The following is a 22,162-nucleotide window of genomic DNA, read 5'->3' as shown; positions in this document are numbered from 1 at the left end:
ACCTGACTTGTGTTCCCCCCACCAGAATGCAAGCTCCTCCTTTGGGCCTCCTCAGAATTAATAATAATGTCAAAAGGGGTTCAGTGGTAAAGACAGACCTGAGTTCAAATCTCAGTCCTTTCACTCACTGGCTGTGGGATCTTGGTCTGTGGACTGCCCCCCTCCCCAGATCTTATAGGTATAAAGTGTAAAGGTTTAGATGGGATAATGTCTATAAAGTTCTATATAATGTTTATCACTCAGTAGACCCAAATTGGGTACAACCAGATAGCAGCTTGGGAGACTGAGGAAGACATCACAAAGGATGGCTCTTGGACTGAGCTTTAAGGGCCAGGAAAGGTCTTACCAGGTAAAGAATTAGTGGAGGAGGCACACTGCCACATGCTGGTTTCACGGCTTACTTCTATAAATTGGCAGCAGAGAATTCCTGTTCGAAAATGTGTTGTTTCTACTCATTTAAAATTGAAATAGGATAAGGAGAGCAAGTTGAACACACACTGTGGTCTTTCCTAAAACCAACTAAAACAACAGTGAAGGGATTTATCAAAATATTAGAAACCAGACGCAGCCAACAAAGAATAGGAACTGATTGAATCCTAAACAGGCAACAGCAACAACAAAAAGCTGAAAAGCAGCCCAATTTACACTGTGAAACCTCCAGATGGTTCAGGAGTTGGCTGTACCAGGAACTTCTGGAAATTGGATGGGTGGGGAGGCTTAAAAAGAGGAAGATTACTTGAAAATCTATTTTAGAAGCAATTAGATTGGGCTGCCCAAGTAGCTCAGTCAGTTAAGCGTCTGCCTTTAGCCCTGCATGGGGCTACCTGCTCAGTGGGACGTCTGCTTCTCCCCTGCCCTCTCCCTTCACCCTCGCCCCTGCTCGTGCTCTCTCTCACATTCTTTCTCAAACAAATCTAAAAAAAAAAAAAATCTTTAAGGAAAAAAAAAAAGAAAAAGAAGCAATTAGACTCCCAGACACACTCCTTACCTAGTAGAATACTAAAGGCCCATTCTCAGAAGAGAGTAGCAGAAGATCTCTACTCTGGGGGCATTCTGACAATGGGAATCAAGTAATGACTTGTGGATTCAATGCTGAGGTCTCCAGTCTTTTTTCTCCATTCAGCTACCCAAACTCTGGCCGCCAGGATAGGAGATTGGGTCCCCAGATAGGAGATTGAAGGAGTTTTTTTCTTGACCGGCTCAGCAGAAAAGACAAGGAGTGGCCCAACCAGCTCCATGTACTCAGCTCCAGTTATGACTGTCTGGTATCAGGTCTTTGTTTTAGAGTCCCCTTTTTATTTTTATTTTATTTTTTAATAAAATATTTTATTTATTTGATATGTAATGAGAGTAGGAGAGAGAGAGGGAGCACAAGCTCCGGGAACAGCAGGCAGAGGGAGAAGCAGACTCCCTGCCAAGCAGGGAGCCTGATGCAGGGCTCCATCCCATGACTCCAGAATCATGACCTGAGCCGAAGGCAGACGCTTAACAGACTGAGCAATTCAGGCACCCCGAGAGTCCTATTTTTAAATATGAGCAGACTGCAAAAGATAATAAACATTTGAGGAAATTCTCTAGTAAGAAAGAGGTTAGAAACACATGGGATGGGGGACTTGAAAGATAGCAACTAGGGAGAACAAAGAGAAGATTGCAAAAACTTCCAGGTAGAAGAAGAACAACAACAAAAAGCAGGCTTCATGCAAAGGAGTAAGAAGCATACTGGCATTGGATTTCTTTTCTTTTCTTTTCTTTTAAGATTTTATTTATTTATTTATTTGACAGAGAGAGAGAGATCACAAGTAGGCAGAGAGGCAGGCAGAGAGGGAGCGGGAAGCAGGCTCCCCGCTGAGCAGAGAGCCCAATGTGGGGCTCGATCCCAGGACCCCGAGATCATGACCCAAGCCAAAGGCAGAGGCTTTAACCCACTGAGCCACCCAGGCGCCCGCATTGGATTTCTTAAGAGCAAGATGGGCCCTAGGAGCCAATGGCAAGGTGCCTTGAAAATTCTGAAGGGAATTCCTTCCATCCCAGAATTCTATGCCTAACCTAGTGATTATGGAGAATGAGGACAGGATCAAGACATTAGTCGTGTGAGGTCTCCTTGCCCACTTTCTCAGGAAGCTGCTAGAGGATGTGCCTCAGCAAAAATGAGCAAGGGAGTAAACCAAAGAAGAGGAGCACATGGTATCTAAGGAGAAGATGCCATAAAGGAGGGGACAGAGGAGTCCCCGGGCCAATGGTTGCGCAATAGAAAGCAACTAACCCCTACTGGAACAGGACGGAAGGCTCTGAAAGAGATTTCTTCAAGAAATGAAACTAGTAGGCTATCCAAAACATTTAAACATATTGAGAGATTACATAACTGTAATTGTTACACAGGAAAGGAAAAGTAATCACAGAATATTACACGGCTCACTTGTCAGCAGCATTTATATGCCTAATAATGCAAACAGTGAGTACTCTTCCAGTCAGACTTGTAACATAATTATACTAGACAAGACAGACAGGGGGTGGAGGGGAGACAAAATGGACATGTGAGTATAGAGAGAGCGAAGAAAAAGAAGTCTAAAACTGACACATCGAGGAGGAGTAATGCAAGTAAAACGCAAGTTGCCTCTGTAGGATGGAAAACGCGTGTGCGGGTGCATGTGTTTTAAGCAGAGAGAAGGCTGCTTTCCATTATGAGACTTGTAGGCTTCCTAAACTGAACTGTGTGTGTGTGCAGCTAACTTTTTTTTTGAGCGAAAACAAGCCCCTACGCCCAGGCCACTAGTGGCAGGAGGGCAGTCATTTTTAGCAGAAGGGACCAATACTGAAATGCTAGTGGGAGAGGAACATTCTGGCGGACTCCGGGGAGGTGAGTAGGTGGACTGTAATTCCTGTATTGAGAGCAAATTCAAATGCCATGCCTTCCAGAAGCCTTCCATGGTCCCTGCCACCTCTTGTGACACCTCCTTTCCCCCATCCCTGATCCCATTTTCATCACTGCCATCACTGTCTAGCTTCATCTATAGACATTTTGTCTGCCCTTACTTTTCCACCAGGCTGTGAGTTTCCCAAGGAAGGTGACTGAAGCCAAGTGGCACAGAGAAGTTGCTCAATAAATATTTGCTGAATGCATGAATGGTCAGTAGGCAGTGAGGGCTGGGTACATGCTCATTGAACAGAATAATACTTGATACTTATTGAACAGAAAGGCTCTTTTTCATTATAATTACCTTTTCCTATGTTTTTGGCACAAAGCCGGTCCTTGACAAATGTGCATTACCTTGGTGAGCGGGTGTGGACTCTTGGAACCCTGGCCCGCTGTGTGATTTTAGACAAATTTCTTAAACTTTCAGAAAGGTCCCAGGATTTCCTCCTAGATCAATAAAAAAGTAAAAGAGGTCGAAAATGATCTCTTGGGTCTGGGAAGCGTGACCTGCAAATTGGTTGGGGTAGAAGGGATGGCCACTTTGGGGCACAAAAGAGCCCTTAGGGATTCTTAGGTGTCCAGGAAGGCAGGTGGGTGGAGGGGCAGAGTAATGGCTAATGAAATGGCTGGAGAGAGGTCTGAGTGGGAGAAATGATTCATTACCAACGACATTCCTCTTCACTGTCCCTCGGCTCTGGCTCTCAGCAGCCAGCAGTGCTGAGTTCCACATCTGGAGGGACATTTGGCCAGATTCTCCCTATCCTCTGGCATTGGTTGGGCAGAGTTCCAGGCCAAGCCTACTTCCCTCTGGTTGGTGCAGCTCCAAAGACACTGGCTCCAAGGGCTCAGACAGAACGGCAGAGTGCCCATACTGCATGGGTCATTAGATCATCTAGCCCAGAAGATTCCCAAATGTTAGGTTTTACAGATGGATCCATTTTAAGTAAATAGTGGGAGAACAATGTAAAGTTGCCAACTTCTCATTTTGCTTGGGGAAGAACATTAAAATAAGAACTATCTCTGTGTTCTGTTTCTTGATCTGGGTGGTGAACCCAGTGTGTTCACTTAGTGGAAACACACTAAGCCGGACACATGTGAACAAGACTATTCTATGTATCTGACTTTGTAAAAAATTAACTCAGAGAACTACCATGTACTATCATACCATAATTTTCATCTGAAATTTTTTTTCATCTGAAAAAAAAAAAAAAAAAGACATTCCATGCTATAAATGGCATATAAAATGGGAAAAGCATAATCTCAGTAAAGGACAGTGGTGAGTTCACAACAGCATACTTTATCTGATGATAGTAAAGAAAATGATATGTTAAAAAAGGTAGTAAAAAATATGATAATAGAAAAATAAATGTGATATGATAGTAAAAAATGATATGATAGTGGGAAAAAAATCCCAGGGGAGAAACAGTCAAAGCTTTACTTCACAATTTTATTCACACATTGGTTTGTCAATTTAAGGATTCAGACGGGAAGAGTTCTATATCCAGCTTATTCTTGAGCTTTATTGCAGTTGTGAAGGAAAACCCTGTTTTACTTGATTATCTTGAAGGAAATGGAAACCACACCCAGTGGAGTTCCACTGATTTCAGAATGTTCCATGAGAGCTGAGAGAGGCTGAGGACTGTGGGGTGCAGAGCCAGCCGGCACCCTGACCAACTGGGGCAGAGCAATCAGACCTTTACTTGAAACTGTGTCGGAGCCCTAGGCCAATCCATCCACAAGTTTCTGGGAACTACTCCTCTATCGGACCCCCTTATGAGAAAACTGGGGCCTTGAGAGAGGAAGTGATTTACCCATAGTCACACAGCAGGTTAGTAAAGCATTGGGACTAGAACTCGGGTCTCTGGCCTGTCAGTCCCATCTCCTACCCCCCTCCCCCCTTGCTCTGGCTCTAGGACTCCTGGTAGCTGTTTCTCTTGATCCTGAAAACTGCTCTCAGGTCCTGCCATGTGGCTGTAAACTCTCCAGGGCTCCAGCTCTGGTAGCCAGGGATGGGCTAGGGATGGGCTGCAGAAGATCAAGTTACCTGCTTGGAGAGGGTCCCCTTCTGGAGCCAGACACTCTCCAGTTTGGCAGGAGGACAACTTGGCGAGCTGGGCTTGTGAAAGATGCCAAATGTCTACAACGGAGGGCTTCAGCCATCTAACACCTTCTTTGGGGCTGCACTCACCAAACCCAAGCTGGCACCCTGGCTCTGGACAGAGGATGGCAAGGGTGGGGAGGGGAAGGGAGGTTGTCCAGAAGGCTCTGCCAGGCAGGAGAAGGTGGGGTTCTTGGCCTCTGCAAGACAGCTTCTTTCCCACCTCCAGGGCTTTGCCCAGGCCATGCGTCCTCCCAGCTTCTCTCTCCCCACAGACATGCCTGGTCTCTAACAACTCTGCAAAGACTCTTTTTGTTGTTGTTGTTTTTTAAAGATTTTGTTTATTTATTTGACAGACAAGGATCACAAACAGGCAGAGAGGCAGCAGAGAGAGAGGAGGAAGCAGGTTCCCTGCTGAGCAGAGGACCCGATGTGGGCCCTAATCCCAGGACCCTGGGATCATGACCTGAGCTGAAGGCAGAAGCTTTAACCCACTGAGCCACCCAGGCACCCTTGCAAAGACTCTTTGATTAATGATGTCATGAAGAGACAGCTTCAAGGGACCCATAGCCTGGTCTACTCTTTGGGTCTTTGTCATCTAATCTGTGATGTGGTTGCTTATGAGTGTATGACTATCTCTAAGGTTGCTGTCACCACAGTGAGCTTCTCAGGCCAACTCTGATGGCTAGGCTCCCAGATGAGGAAGTGGACCCCTGGTAGCCCAGGTGGCCAATTTCCATCCTGAGCAGAGGGGAGGGGACCCTTGATTTCTCTACCATATGCCAGAGTGCCTCAAAGTAGGAAGAAAGTCCAATCAACCTTACTTTCCAGGCACCCAGAAGGTCTCAATAAATATTTGTTGAATGGATGAAAGAATACCGAGGTTCAGTTTAAGATTATTTTGAAGAAAAGTACCACAGCTTAAAAGGAAAATCAAAGACCTAGTCCAGCTGCCCTCATCTGACAGAAGAGGAAATAGACCCAGTTAAGGCCCTTTCTTGCTGCAAGTATCCTAGGAAATATACGGGGCCAGGTGGGTGTCCTGAACCCAGCCCCCTGAGCACAGTTCTTTTTTTTTTTTTTCCCTCTCTCTCTTTTCAGATTTATTTATTTATTTGGTGGGGGAAGTGGCAGAGGGAGAGAGAAAATGTCTCAACTTCCACGGGAACCTCTCTCTGCACCAGACACGTGCAGGACACGGCCATTTCCTGCACAAAGACTATAGGGTTTAAGGACGACAGAGTTAAGGTCAAGATTTGCAGGCAGGGCTGACCCGAGTTAGAATTCTAGTCCTGCTGTTGACTCACTATCGTCACTTAGCCTTTCTGGGATTTTCTCTTCTTATGTGTCAAATGGAAATGATGATACCTGCCTTGCTGGGTGGTTGGGAGGATTAAATAGAAACCCTACAAGTGCCCTATATGCTTGGCATAGAGTAGGTGCTCAGGTCAGGGCAGCTTCTATGTGTTTCTCTCCCCATGAAGTGCCCGCTGGACCAGACAGTGCACGTGCATCCCCTCTCCCAGGTCCTCAGGTGAACATGGTCCCCAGCACTGACTACATTTTCAGTGTGAGACTGTGATATTTTACTGGAGTCTAACAGGGAGCACTAAAAGAACGAGGAATGAGGAGGCCCAGGATGGGGAGCTCGGAGTGGGGGTGCTGTGCTGGGCTGGCAGCCAGCAGGCCTGGCCCTGAGCCCTGGGCAACCACCTTTCTGAATCAGATCCTTCCCTCAGAGCAAGCAAGCAGGCAAGCGGGCTCTGGCGGAAGTCCTGGCCAAGACAGGGAATCTTTGTGAGCTCTTGGTTCTCCCCACAGGCGCCCCCCTTCTTCCTTGTCATTGCCTACAAGAGCCCGGGGAGTGGGGCTCCAGGCAGGAAAGCAGCTCCCAGGCCTCCAGGCCCTCATCACCCCTTCATCAACCTCTAGCCACCTTAGCCTGGCATTCCAGGCCTAAGAATCAGCCCTCTCATCAGTTCTCCCTCCTCCCTGCCTCATCTTCCCCTCCGTGGCTGCCACCCTGTCTAGTACACATGGTCTCGCTATCTCTTTGATTCTTCTGCAGAGGTGTGAACCAGGCCAGGACTGTGGATAAGTAGGGAGAGGACTTCACTCCTGGAGAGATCAACATTCTGCTCCCATTGTCTGCTGCTCCTAGGACAACACTTCACCCCCGCTCCAACCAGTCCTAAGCACTCGGACTTTGGTTTCGTCTTTCCTGGCCGTGGCTTAGCCCCGAGAGTAACTTTCCTCCTCTGTACAAAGAGACAAAAGTCCTACCTTGGGCAGGCGCTGATATGGCATTTTTCTGTCCACTCAGGAATTTGAGGAGACTCCCTGGACTCTTGTCCTTGCCTTGCCCCCCAATAGCCTGGTGTCTCATCACCACCCAGATCACCACCCAATGGCTTGGGCTTCAGGAACCTGAACTCTGAAACCACCACCTCTCTGAGGTCTAGCCTTGTAGGAATCATTGCTCAGAACTCTCCTTCTGCCTACTGGACCCCTGGGTGGTCCTCCTCACTCCTCAGTCCAACTGAGGGACGTATCCCTGTGACACTCTTGCTGACCACTATCCTACTCTCCCACCATCACCACCATGCAGAGCCTCTGCCTGTCTTGTTCACTACTGGATTCCCAGTGTCTGCCCAGGATCTTGGAACCAAACGCGGGCTCTGCAAACAAAAACTGCCTGCTTGGGCCAGGTCCTCCCCCCTCCTATACTGTTAGCACTTGAACTCACCTTAACTTCACTGAGAACATTTCTGCATGGAAAAAAAAAACAAACCCATAGGGGCATCTGGGTAGTTCAGTTGGTTAAGCACCGGACTCTTGATTTCAGCTCAGGTCATGATCTCAGAGTCATGAGATCCCGGCAGCCTCAGGCTCCGTGCTCAGCGGGGAGTCTGCCTGAGGAGTTCTCTCCCTCCGCCCTCTCCCCACTGCTCACTCTCTCTCTCTCTCTAAAATAAGCAGATAAATCTTTAAAAAAAAAAAAAAACATAAAGTCAGACAAATGACAAATGAAGGAAACATTTGTATATAAGACAGACAAAATACTAATGTCTTTAATATTTTTATAAAGCAATAAGAAAAGTATCTTTGTTCATGTTCTTTATGCAAGTAGGAAGAAATAAAACTACAAAAAAGAGAAAAATGGACATTTTTGTATCTGTAAAAAGATGCTTGACCTCACTCAAAACAAAAGGAAAATCAACCTAACCATGAGCTATGCCCCTCAGACGGGCCTAGAGCAAACCGGATGTATTTATGAGACATCTGCGTGCACATGCTTGCAGTAACAGGGAAGAATATTCACGACAGCATTGTTCGCAGCTATCAAGGGCCAGACTGTGATGACTTTAGCTAGAGGACCATAGAGTTCACTGCTTAAAAAAAAGAAGAAGAAGAAGAAGAGGAGGAGCTAGTGGGCTGGATTTATCAAGCCATAGTTTACCAGCCCCTAGTTCAGATGAACAAGAGACTAGACGTGATCTTGATGCCTCACTACAGGAATGCCTAAACACTTATCTCATGTCCCTGGGATGAAATACGCCTACGGAGAGGGGGGTGCTTATAGTGGCCTCCATGTACATTTTGAAAGGAAAAGATACACATCCGTCGTGTATACCGTAAGATTCCCTGGAAAGATACAGAAGAGCTACCCTGTGGAAGAAGAAAATTAAGAGTCTAAGGGAGCCAAGGCTGGAAAGAAAACTTTTCATGGCATACCCTATTGCTCTGTTTGAAAGGTATTCACACTGTAAGTACATGTTAACATTAAAAAAAAAAAATAGCTCCTGAACCCCCCAAATAAAGATGTTCCCTGAAACAAAGAGATTCATGGTGAAGTAACTTTGGTCCACGCAGGGTTAAGCAAAGTTAATGTGTTTTTGCTACAGTACTGGTGGGGGTGGGGGAGTGACCTTCAGTATGCTAAGGTCCTCGTGAATCGTGAATCCGTGAGGACACTGTATGCGGCACTTCCCATGTTTATTGCAAGACCACAGAGAACCTCTGTGGGCCAGGATTCTGCGGAAGTGATGCTGAAAATCACCACCTCCAAGAGCAAACACAGATGTCACAGCATTCACTAGTCTATTCTCTGCTATATGCGTGCATACACACACACACTCTTCCTCCCTCTCTCTCTCTCTCTGGGATAGCCTTTCTTGAAGTGCTTTCCTCAGGTCACTCCTCTTGTGAGATGCTCCGTGGTCAAATATTCTTGGGAAACACTGTCTGCCTAAGTGGGTGACAAATTATTGCTCATTATTGCTTCCCCCAGATTTGACTACTTCTCTGTCTTTGTTCCCACCATTCCTTCCATCTGACTGTTGTTTGTTTTAATCCATTTCTACCTGCCAAAGTTCCGACTCATCCATCAAGGCTTGGGTCTTACGCTTCTTGGATCCTGGCAAAATTCTCAAGCTACCTAACAGGTGTCCGCAGACTCTTACTGAAAGAAAGGAGTTACTGAGTGCAGTAGAGGAATGACTGGGGGAGGGATGGAGAGTGGGGATTAAATGACTGGGGTGATTGTGTTTGGGTTAATAGTGAGTGATACAGTAGTGTGTTATGCCTGGGTTGGCAATTCTACTCACTATGGGTGGTGTAGGCTGAACTTCCCCCCCATAAGTCTGACTGAGAGTTCCCAAAGCAGCTTACTGGCCCGATCTTGGGCAGTCCCAAGGATGAGCGAGATGTCCCTCTCTCCTAAGCCACTCCCTCAGGCTCTTATACCCATCCAAAGCCCCACTGAGAAAAATGCCCACCTCTGGTTATGGATCTCCACGTGTCTTGCCACACCGTGTGCCCTTGGCCTTTAGACTGTCTCCACAGGCACTCCAGGGAAGGTGGGCACTCCCCTGAGTTGTTTTTTTTTTTTTTTTTTAAGATTTTATTTATTTATTTGACAGAGAGAAATCACAAGTAGACGGAGAGGCAGGCAGAGAGAGAGAGGGAAGCAGGCTCCCTGCTGAGCAGAGAGCCTGATGTGGGACTCGATCCCAGGACCCTGAGATCACGACCCGAGCGGAAGGCAGCGGCTTAACCCACTGAGCCACCCAGGCGCCCCTCCCCTGAGTTGTTTTGACCAAAGAACCTTGTGTGGGGTCTGCAGAAACTGAGCTGTCCTCCCTTTGTGCCCAGACTCTACAGCATACTGGACACCCCAACAATGGCCCTCTCAGGGACTGTGTGAGGGTGGACCTGCACAGGGATCCAACATGGGAGGAGGCCAGTTGACTGGCTTATCCCTACAAGCAATTTCCTCTGGAACCTTCAGCAAATTGCCTAACCTCTTTGAACTTCATGTCCCCTAACTCTACAATGGGTGCGCCTACCTCGGTGGCTACTTGAGAGGACTAAGTTACATAAAGCAGATGACAGCAGCTGGCAAAGCAGGCACTCTGCGGCCGTTTCCCTCTCCCTTCTTCCTCAGTGTGGATTCTGAAACTGCTAGAGAGACCGTTTCTTCGTTTTCAATTGTACGGTGCGAGGACACTGAAAGGAGGATACACTGGGGTGGATGGGAAGGCAGCTGGGGCCCAATCTATGCCCATATAGGTATGCACATTTCAAAGCAGCCTCACCCCCAGGGAAGGCTTCCCTGAGCCTTTCCCCTTCCAGGGTTCTTTTATCCTTCTGCTTGTAACTAGCTGGTATTCTCATCAGTCTCCCTCTGGCCCCACCGACCTCCCACACATGTGGGCCCCCCTCAGATCAGGTACTAAGGATGACAAAGATCTGTGTTCCCAAGCCCCCCAGGCTTGGCACGGAGTGGGGTCACTGGATGGTATAGTGGGAAAGGCTAGTTTCTGCCGCTGCTACTGAAGGTCCCTGAAAGCACAATTTTACTTACTACCTAGAAGGTGCCAAGCTCTTGACCAAAATGAACAGGTACTGGGATCCCAGGCAAGGACAGGGATGAGGGGACAAGAGGCGGGAATAGGCAGAGCTGGAGAAAGGACAAGCCGCTTTGTGATTTGCCTTTGGGCATTCAGTCATTAAACTCAATGAGCATGTATAAGTGCCTCATGTTTTCCAGGTCCTTTGCACATTCTGGCTTGGGGTACTGCAGCGTGTTAGTGAACAGTGGTGTGGACCTGGCTCTATGCATTCTTAGGTAGGTTACTTAAGGTCTGAGTCCCGGTGCTATCATCAGTAATATGGACATTATACTCAATGTTTCACAAGGTTGTTTTGAGAATCACATGAGTTTGTTTATGTAAATTGCTTGACACAGTTCTGCTAACAAATGGTATGCTGATATAATTGTTAAAGATAATAATCCTCACTCAGTCCTGTATGGTTGGAGTTAGAGTTCTGGCAGACCTTGGGGTCCAGGCTAGCAAGCCAGTTCCTTCGTCTACGTGCCAGAGAAGACACAGGCAGAGCGGGAACAGATCCCTGGCCAAGGGTTTGTGGGACTCTCTTCCCATCTGAGCTGTTGTTTTTCCCTGAGTTCAGAGCCTGCAGCGCAGGCGTGCGTGCTGCTCCGCCAAGCACCCCTCCGGGGAAAGTGGTATGTGGGGCCGGGCGCAGCTTGCACATAACTGTGCAATAAAGGCAACTTCCTGCACTCACAGCTGAGGATGTACTTAAGGTACAGTCCCTTGCTGGGCCTGCAACGTGCCGCTCGGAGCACCTCCTCTCTCTGTTGTTCCTTCTGAGTTACAGCCTGGTCCCCGAGAGTTCACTGCTTCACCCCAGGACATTGTCTTACTAGGGTTTGAGGCAATAATAATGACACAAATGTATTTGTGAAATTTTCCACTGTTCCCAGTACGCTATCATAGTCATGATTTCGTTTGATCTCCATAATTTTTTAACATGTGGAGAAAGTGAGGCACAAGGCATTAACCCGCTTATCTGAGGTCCTAGAACTCGTCACCAGGTATATTCACAGTCTAGTGCCTATTCGATTCCTTAACATCTGACACTCACTGGGTGCTGCCTAGAAGCCGGTCTCTACCCACATTCAGTCCTAGTAATCCTCCCAACCACCCCGTGCGGCAGAAACTGCTATTCTTCTCCCCCAGATGATGGAGAGCAACTAACTGACAAGAGCAGGTAGGTGGCAGAGGCAGGGATCACATTCAGATAGTTGAGCTCCAAAATCAACACTCTGAATCTCTATGTCAGGGTTTCTTGACCTCATGCTATGGACATTTGGGGCCAGAAAGCCCTTTGTTCTGGGGGGGGGGGTCCTATGCACTGATGTTCAGTCGCTTCCCCAGCCTCTGCACACTAGATACTTTGTCCCCCACAGTAGTGACAACCAAAAAGCCTTCAAACGCTGCCAAGTGTCACTTGAGGGTTAAAATCGCCCCCAGTTGAGAATCATCACTCTGTGTTATACTGTCCTAACATGACAATATATAGGTTTTTTTTTTTTAAACTATGGCAACCCCTAATTTTAGACAAAATATGTTTTATAGTCTTCTTTCCAAAATGAGTCAACATTCTGATTCAAATAATCTTAACTGCTCACCTCCTATGCCTGGGCAATTTATAGACCATTTAAAAAATGAATTGATGCTTAGGGAAATCAAGCAACTTGCCCAGAAGGATAAAGCTAGCATGTGGTAGAACAGGAACATGAATATTGGTCTCAAGGTCCACATGACGAAATTTTTTGGGTAGTATTTATTTTGAAGTGACACATTCAGTATTTTCTCATTTCTAAGATACACTTTCTCCCCATAACTTAATGGTTTTGAAACTGAGATGCAACTTAAAACCAGTGTGTGTTTATAGCGGAGATATTTTTTTATTCCCTTAAAAGTCGCAATTTTAATTAAAAGCGTGTCTCATAACTAATAGCCTCTTAGAATTGAGATTTGAGGGCCAGAGCTGTGAATGTGGCAGAAATGCTAAAGAAAAGGGAAAGATGGATGGAAAGGGAAGAGACAGAGCAGTAGCCCTCCCTGTCTGGGAAGACACCTGGTCTCCTGCCCTGGCAGTCCAAAGTCTGCACCCCTCCCTGCACCCCTGTCCAGCTTTTAGGACCTACCTCATACCATACTCCTCCAAGTCTTTCCAGGTCCTTTGGCATGAAGCCCATGAGCCTTTCCTAATTTCATCAAGGAGCTTTTTCTATCAGAGCACTTCAGTGACATGATAACAAATATAGCTGACTAAACATTTTCTTTTTAATCATGGAAGTATTAGTATCCTTGCTTTACAGATGGGAAGACTGAGGCCCAGAGAGGGGCAGCAACTTGCCTAACCTCTCTTTTAAGGGTACAGATGAGACTTGAGTCTCTAGGTTATTCATGTCCTCAGTACTTCCTGCTTGTTCTGGGATAGTCTCCCATAACCAAGAAGTCAGGTTTGCCAAGCCTTCTCTTGGACAAAGTGGCATTCCAAGTCGTGTTGAGGTTTGCCCGTGACTGCACAATCAACAGAGTGACATCTGAAGTCAGGAAGGTGAAATTGTTCACCCAATGCCACATAGCTCCCAAGTAGCAACACCGACTTATTGTCCTCACACCAAACCTCTGCTTCTTACTGGTCTGTCCAACCCTGCCCCTTCCCTCATTTGGATGCTTTCAGGTCCCAGCCAGGCCTGCCTCTGCTCTCATCAGCAGGGAAGGGACAGCAGTCTCATCCAGACCTCCCCAATGAACACCTACATCCCTGCTGTCATTGATGTCACAGGGGTTGTGGTCTGGTCCCTCCAGCATAGCCCACCAATGTTGAACTCTTCTAGAGAGGACCTCAAATCCCTCATTTAGCAGAGTGATCTGCATGGGACCCTTCTGCAAACACCAGACTCTGTGTCAGAGAGCCACAGAGCTAGAGGAGACATGAAGTTGAGTTCCGGTGGTGCTGCATTTTGGCAAGTCAGTTCGGGATGACACCAACATTCTCACAGGCTGTCATGAAGACTGAAATGACATAATGTCTGTGAAGACCCTTGGTACACTCTCCAGTGCTGTGGTAGAGTTGAGGCTAGCTGCATCGTGTTTTGCCAAGACACGGGCTCTGGCTTTGGACAGACATGGACCATGTGACTGCAAGCAAATAATTTCCTTGAAATTCAGTTCTCTCACGGGGATAATGTATCCATCTCATAAAAGTGTGGGTCTTAAATGAGGTTTTATATATAAGGGATCTCATACAGTGCCTGGCATACAGGAGTCACTCAGTAAGTATTAAATTCCTTCCTAAGTATCATTATATGAAGCATAGCAGAAACCATTACCTTAGTTCTATTATTTAAGCAAGCTGATCAATTTCATACTATGGGGTAGAGACAAGAGTGCTTGAATGAGCACTGAGATTGCTAATGATTTTAAAGCACCAGCAGTCATTTTGTGTTCATCATCTATCACCCAGGGAGACTGCGAAGCTGGACAAGGAACTGCATCCCAGAGGAAAATGCCACTACCTAATGGAGGTAATTTAAAAGTGCACATCTCTCCCTCTGTACTGTTCCAGGTCTGCTCCCCTTCTCTATAAAAAGGCTGGAGCCGAGACACAAACAGGTTCTAAAGAGGGCAATGAAAATTATATGGGTTGTGGTTTCAGAAGGGAAGGAAGAGAAGAAAAAACAAGGCAGAAATTACTTGACTTGGAAAGGAAGGGGTAAGACGGGTGATAAATAAGAGGGTATTATATGGCAGGGGAGGTTGGTGAGTCACATGCCAAGGTCATTATTGTGGCAGGGCCTAGGGGAACCAGAGGGATCATGTCTCAAGACCTGGAACGCTTTGGAAGACTATACAAATCACAGACGTTATTAATTATGATTAACAGTGACCAATGTGGAGTTTGCTTTTTTAGTTCAACTGTGTTCTCAAAATTTTCTAAACATGCCCAGAAACTGCAGACTGGAGTCTGCCATTCACATCTATGAGCCTATGAAGGACTCTGTTCCTGTGGCAGTCCACACAAGCAAGAAATCTAGGCTTACCATCTCTTGGAGTATGCCCTGACCAGGGGGTGATTGTTAATTCCTAAGCAGGAATTTCAACAGTTTTCAGAGATTGGACAGCTCCAAATGCCTTTCCATCCTCATCTCCAGTTGCTTTCCCTTCCCCTCAACCCTGAAGCCACTCTGAATTTCCCAGTGGTCCTAAAACACATCATTTGGACATTCCTTCAATACACACAAAGCTCCTATTACATGCCAGGCACTGTTTCAGGCTGTGGGGTACAGCTGTAGTGAACACAAGGTCTTATCCCTTAGAGAACTTATATATGAGTATGCAAAGACCAATAATTTCTAGTAAAGGTAGGCTAGTTTTAAAATGGGAGGCAGAGAAAGGTTTTCTGTAGAGATATTTAAGCAAAGACCTAAATGCTGCAGAAGTGAATTAGCAGCTAACTGGGTTGATAGCTTTCAAGGCATAGCGATTATAAAGGTCTTGAATGAGCTTCTCTGAATGAACTTGGTGAGTGGGAGAAACCAGAAGGAAACCAGAAAACCTGGGCAGGGTGAACAGGAATCAGACTAGGATATGCCAGAGGATGGTATGGATCAGATCATGGAGGTGTGTAGTTCATGTATGGTCAGAGCTTAGATTCTGGTCCAAGACCACTGAAAAGGTCTGAGAAGAGGACGTCCATGATCACTCTGGCTATTGGCTGGAAAATAAACTTGGAGGGAAAGATAAAGAGACATGGCAGTGGTTTTAAATTGCAGTGGGAACAGTAGAGGTGGTTAAGGAGGAACTGGGGGCAAGAGGTGGGGGTGCACTAGTGACAGACAGGACCTGGGTCTTAAGAATTCCCAGCTTAACAACTTGCCACAGTGTCAATGTCTTATCTCTAGCAAAAACACCGGGCGTAATGTCTGGCAGGATGTGTGTTAAATGGAACTGGAAAAGTAGTAACAAATCTTCCGGAAGAAAAACGTCTTCACATAACTGATCTTGAAATTCTAATATTCTATTTCAGAAAGCTATTTAATCTCTTCCAAGATAGGAAAAATATACATATTACAGAAAACATGGAAAATAGAAATGTCAAAGAAGAATTTATAAATCTTCATACTCCCACCACCTGGAGCTAATCATAAGTATTCTGGTGTACTTTCCTTCAAGTCTTTTCACACACATTTTTAAAAAGATGGTTATTTCTACTCTGAGGAGCAAACTGGTTGACCCAAATCAGTTGGTCGGGGTTTGACTCCTACTCCACCACTGAATGGCCCTGAACAAGTCACTTTTGGATCCATAAAATGAGGATAGCAAGAGCCGCTGCACCAGGTTATGGTGAACCTAAAACAACTGACGAATACGAAGTCCCTAAGAGGACACAGGACATAGTAAGTGCTCAACGTATAGCAGCGGCTGTTACTAAAAGGAAGTCCAAATTCCACAAGATACAATTATAAGGAAAGCTTTCAACATCTCATTTTTTTAGGAAAAAGGCTTTGCAAATCCATAATCTAACCACATGTCCTCTTCTGAAGAAAAATAATCACACCAAGAATAGGAATTTGCCAATAAAGATGTAAGCAATATTTTTTAAACATTTTTAAACATTTTTAAATTTTTAAAAACATTTTTAAACATTTTTAAAACCAAAATTTTACAGTAACACAAAACAGAAATGTGCCAGGAACTAACCCCAAGCCCTGGCCCGCTTAATAAATCTCTCTCCTGTAAAGCTGACATACTTATGGGATTACGGTTTACATGAGTAACAGTTTAAAGGGTGGACACTACTCACCTGCCAAGAAAGAATTCTTTCAGGCTTTCCATTTTCAGTTACGTCCATGTGGTACAACAGAACACCACACTATTGGGACCCTTCCGTTCTCCCTTCGGCCTCTGCCACCACCGAATGGTGTCACCCTGAGCAAGATGTCCTGTCCAGTCCTCTGTAAAACGAGAGGTTGCTTACCTAGTTTCCAAAACTCCTTCTGGACCTAACTCTACCATGTAGGTTTTACAGTTTAATATGTGTAAAAGTGGTTGGAAAAAGAAATATCCTCTTAGTCAGAAGGGGGGAAATGAATAACATTATGGTTGATCCTTGCACAACACAGGTTTGAATTGCATGGTTCCAACTACATGTGAATTTTTTTCAGTAAACATACTGGAGAATTTTTTGGAGATTTGAGACAATTTGAAAAAATTCATAGATGAACTGCATAACCTAGAAATAGCATAAAAATTAAGCCAAACTTAGGTACTATTATAAGAATAAAGTATACAATAACATATACAAAATATGTGTGAATCAACTTTTTTTATGCTATCATTAAGGCCTCTAGTCAGCAGTGAGGCTATTAGTTAAGTTTTGAAGAGTCAAAAGTTATTCACGATTTTCAATTGTGCAGGGGAGTCAGTGCTCATAAACCCTGCATTGTTCATGGGCCAACTGCATATAGGTACATTTCTAATATTAAGATGACAAATCACATTTTCATTGAGCATCAAGAGACTAGCTTAAGAACATTTAGGATCATAAAGTCCCACAGACACACAGTTTTCAAAGGTGGATATACTCAGTAAATGTCAATTTCTCGGTGGCTTCAAACCTATTCCAACTGGACTTATTGGCAATTGTTGGTGAATCTAGCTTAGTTTTATATACCATTATCAATTAAATGAAACAATACATGGGAAAAGAAATATTGTTTTTATAGGTTTCTGCAAAGGCTGTTTGTTGCCAACCCCCTACTCTCAGCTGAAACGGAAGACACGTAGAAACCACACGATTCTCACAAGGACTTACATCTATTGAAGAGCCAGGCAAGCCTGGGAGCACATGTAAGGGCTGCTTGACTCAGATTTCAAGGACGGAAAGCCTCCAGAAAAGTGACGACCAAGCTGAGGTCTGGAGGACAGTGAGGGTATTAGGGTAATGATTGGAGACAAGTGTACCTGCGGTATCACCTCAAGTCTGCTCCACTCACACCACAGGTTCTCATCTTGAGAGGGTGACCCTAAGTCCTGGTTTGCTCTGGATAGTCCCAGTTTATGCTACTCTGGCATAACTAGTAAAAGTGCTTCCTTACACTCTCAAAAGTGCCCTGGTCAGGAGGATCTTATACCAATACTCTACCTTTAGCCCAGTTCCTGGAAGATCCTGACTTGCAGATCTGGCTACCCCATGTGACTCAGCTCACTGAAGTATGGGCTCAGTTTTATTTACCCTGGCACCCATGGCATGGGCTCCACCTCACTCTCATCTTTATATCCATGACACTTAGCCTCTTGCTTGGGGCTAAAGAGACTGACCACTACAGGCATTCAAGACAGTATTTGAAATTAGCATGAAAAGCCTCAAATACAAGGGACAACAAATTAGATTCATAAATCTTTACATCATGCTAAAATGCTGGTTCCAGCTTTCACCAGCTGCATGACCTTCTAATTCCTAGGTTTTCACCTGAAAAAAAAAAAAAGCGGAGATGCTATTGTTTTCACAGGGTGGTAAGCTGAAACCAGACAATCCAGGTAAAGTGCTTCAGCACAGCCCCTTGCAGGCAGTGAGCACTCTTAACAGCAGCTACCACAATGATAACCACTCCTCTTGCTACCACAGCCATTTTTGCTGTAGGAAAATCAAACCAACACCTAACAAACATCCAGTAGGGACTCAGTAAGTGTGCTCTAAATGAATGCTTGGTCTCATGCTAGGTGCTGGCTGCAGATTCTTGGACTACAAGATGCATTAATCAAAATTACAGTTTCTAAGTCACAAAGTTTGACTCCCCTGTGACTCCTTGACTCCCTAACACAGTCCAGTTTTAAGAACAATTATAAAAAGCCCACCACATACCCATATGCAGCACAGAACACAGCCACCCTCTCTGGCTGTATCTTAGATATGTTAGCAGCATTTAAACCTTATCCTTGTTGGAACTATGCCCTCTTTTAAAAATTACTCTTCTATAAGCATGCCAACTTAGATATCTGGGTCCATCTCGACTGTTTTTGAACTGTCAGCCTCAAGTTTTAAGTGATTAATGAATATATAGAAAATTAGGAAGGCTTCAGATTGAGCCAATAGTAGTTTTCTTGATCCTCCAATTACAATATCCTCTTTGCAACATATCCTCGTTGAACATTTGGAATGAATTAAGACTTTAAACTTCCAGATGTTTAAACTACTACTGTAAATCCAAACTCATTAAAAAGGGCAGATTTACTACCTCTACTTAGTTTTGAAGTCTGTTGTTCACCCTGTCCACATAATTTATGAAATCAAATACATTGGCAGGTAGTGTACTCTATTTATACAGTATTCACAGTGAGAAATAAAGGACATTTTAAAAAGTCCTTTTTAAAAAGGAAATTAACTGCCATTTTAACCAACCTATAGATCACACTTATTGTTTCTAAGCTAGTAATTGTTTCCTGAAACTGATCTAGTAGAGATTTTTATGCTAATCTGTACTAAAAATTTCTTTGCTTTTTCTGGCCACAAAAAGCTGGCTACAGAGGAGCATTTGATTACAGCAAGAAGACAGCTGCACCCACTCTCATGAAATAAATGGACCTGGATCTACAGTCCTTTGTGGTAGTGTCTTGGCAGCCAAACAAAGGTGGCAGCATTTCTACACCCAGTTTGGGAAGTCTCAGAAGTTTCAGACTAGCCCCCCCACCCCCGCCAAAAGAATCTACATCGACTATAATGAGCACATTCTAGAGATGCCGTGCTGAAAGCTGGCAATGGATAAAGCAGGAACATAAAAGGAGCCTATTCCTAAAGCAAATATTTCTTTTATAAACCATAAGAATGAAGTGGCTTTCATAATTAATTTTAAGATTGAAGGATTGAAGTACACGGCTCTGGCACTTATTAGCTATATAATTTGGGGCAATTCATTTACCTCTCTGAGCTCAATTTCTCAACTGAAAAATGGGGATAATAGTTGCTTGAGTTTTTCAGAGCACTGGAATGATACAGTCAAAGTGCTCTGTAAGCTGTAAAGTATCATATAAATATGAATAAACACTGCAAGTACAACTTTCCTGTTTTATGAATCACTCACTTCAAATAGCACTTTGAAAGTCACTGTCCTGGGGCACCTGGGTGGCTCAGTGGGTTAAAGCCTCTGCCTTTGGCTTAGGTCATGATCCCCGGGTCCTGGGATCGAGCCCTGCATCGAGCCCCGCATCGGGCTCTCTGCTCTGCAGGGAGCCTGCTTCCTCCTCTCTCTCTGCCTGCCTCTCTGCCTACTTGTGATCTCTAATAAATAAATAAAATCTTTAAAAAAAAAAAAAAAGAAAAAAGAAAGTAGTTGTCCCTAAAATGAAATAAAAATCAGATCCAATTAAGTTCCTGCAGAGGAACTCGCCTCAAGAGGGGTCTCTTCAATTCAATCAATTACTATTTACCTCAGGGTTTTTGTTAGGAATTAAATAAACATTACACAAAAATTACTTATAAGCATTTGTTCGCATTTATTCTTCAGGTAACAAATCCTATGTTATGTTTCAACTGTGTAACTTTTTTTTTTCCCCCAAAACTGAAGAGTGGTTAGGTCAAAAGCAAAAATTTCTCCAATTAGATTTGCTATGTCTTAAATCTATTTTCTAGTATATTTCACAAACTGTTTAGATTTAATATAGAATTAAAAAAAACTGAACAGGCTTTTATAGATACCCTCTATGTCTTTTTAATTTTAGTAAATTTGATTCACTTACCTTTGAGTGTGTGTATGTATAGTTACAAATTAGTAAAATTATAGTCCAAGGGCCAACTCAGAACTGTAAGCTCTAGTAAGAAAAGTGCATCTGCTATTGCTAGCACTTAAATCTGGCACACACCAGGCATTCACCTAGAATTTGTGGAATAGTCACAATACCTATCACTTTCTATCTAATCTTGCAAAAGCAACAATGTTTTATATGTGGGGAGACCACCAATGACTCAATCTATTTTCAAATATCAGTTTGTGAACGTGCCTTAAAAAATTAAGATTTGGGGGTTTTCAATAAATTCCCAATTTAGAGAACACATACAGATTATAAAAACAAATGATGGGCATCTTAAAAGCTTACCCAGTGCTAGCTGCAGGACTGTTTTACGTATATTATTATGATGGAGAGCAAACAGGGTTGTATTCTGCAGTTCCTCTCATCAAGACAAGAAGTCTTTTCCTCACCCCTTGGATCTGCGCCAGCCTTATGACTTGCTTTGACCAAAAGAATGTGGTGAAAGCAATGTTTGGTGAGATCTCAAGCTCAGCCTTTGAAGCTATTGCCTCCTTTGCCTTCTTAGTACTCTGACCACTATGCCCTAAGCCCAAGATAAAAGACCACATGGAGAGACCCAGCTGTTCCACCCACTCCCAGCCAATCTGCCAGCTGAAGGCAGAGTGCCCCTAAGACACTAGCAAAAGAACCGTTCAACCAAGCCACAGAGCTGAGAAATAATGAACTGTATTTTGAAGCCACTAAGTTTGGGGATGTTGTTATGCAGTCATAGGTAACTGATGATAAATTATCTACCCTTCACAGCACAACCATAAGTGTGTTTTTTAGAGCTAAGGAAACATACCCAGGCCAAATAATCTACCAAGGACAAACACCACTCCCCCCCCCCCCCCCCCAGTGCAGGCTTTGAGTTCATGACCCTGAGAGATTAAGACCTACCATGAGATCAAGAGTCCCATGCCCAATTCAGACACCCAAAAGACTGAGCCCCAAGTAGGGGCTCCAAGGTCATACCACTCTTAAGTGTCCTAAGAACTCCATAGAAGCAGGTATTTGAAGGCCAGCTGTCTCCGTCCTTGCCATTCTGCCACCATGAACCTGATCAGTTCTTTCTGCCAAAGACAGAGGCTCATCTTAGAACTGGCTATAAGATAAACTCTGTTATCTTTTTCAAAACCTGAATGGGTAATGTGTCCTGATTTAACACATCTGTCATCCTTGTCCCTGACAGGGAAATGCACTGCCAGCTATCATTAAGAACTGTACTCTGCAAATGCTCCGCACTCTGTTTTCTGAAACTCAAGTAACACTAACATATCCCAACATAGAATAATTCAGTGACATCTCGGCATAATTAATTCATTTACATTTTGGCTATCAACAATTACACAAACCCCGAAAATTTGTAACAGGCTCATAGAGCACATAATATTTTTTAAAAAATCAGTTAGATAAATCTTATTATTTAGAAATTACTCAAATAAAATGTCATTTATATACCCCAAGCAGTAAACCATA

The 22,162-nt window shown here is 44.4% G+C and overlaps 1 protein-coding gene across 2 annotated transcripts in view; it reads right to left on the bottom strand.

Moving 5' to 3' along the window:
- Window positions 1-21,750, bottom strand: part of LOC309873633 (uncharacterized protein) — a 79,645-nt gene extending 57,895 nt beyond the window's left edge. For both annotated transcript variants that reach the window (XM_082749639.1, XM_082749640.1), the window contains exons 1-2: window positions 21,659-21,750; window positions 16,701-16,851 (exon numbers count right to left, since the gene is read on the bottom strand). In XM_082749639.1, coding sequence (XP_082605765.1) covers window positions 16,701-16,732 — 32 coding nt within the window. In that variant the 5' untranslated portion in view covers window positions 16,733-16,851; window positions 21,659-21,750. The remainder of the gene's footprint in view (window positions 1-16,700; window positions 16,852-21,658) is intronic.
- Between the last annotated feature and the right edge of the window lie 412 nt (window positions 21,751-22,162).

This window comes from Mustela nivalis (assembly GCF_964662115.1).
Source record: "Mustela nivalis genome assembly, chromosome: 9".
NCBI classification, from domain to species: domain Eukaryota; kingdom Metazoa; phylum Chordata; class Mammalia; order Carnivora; family Mustelidae; genus Mustela; species Mustela nivalis.
The sequence above is the reverse complement of the archived record's forward strand: the minus strand, read 5'-3'. Positions and strand labels throughout refer to the sequence as shown.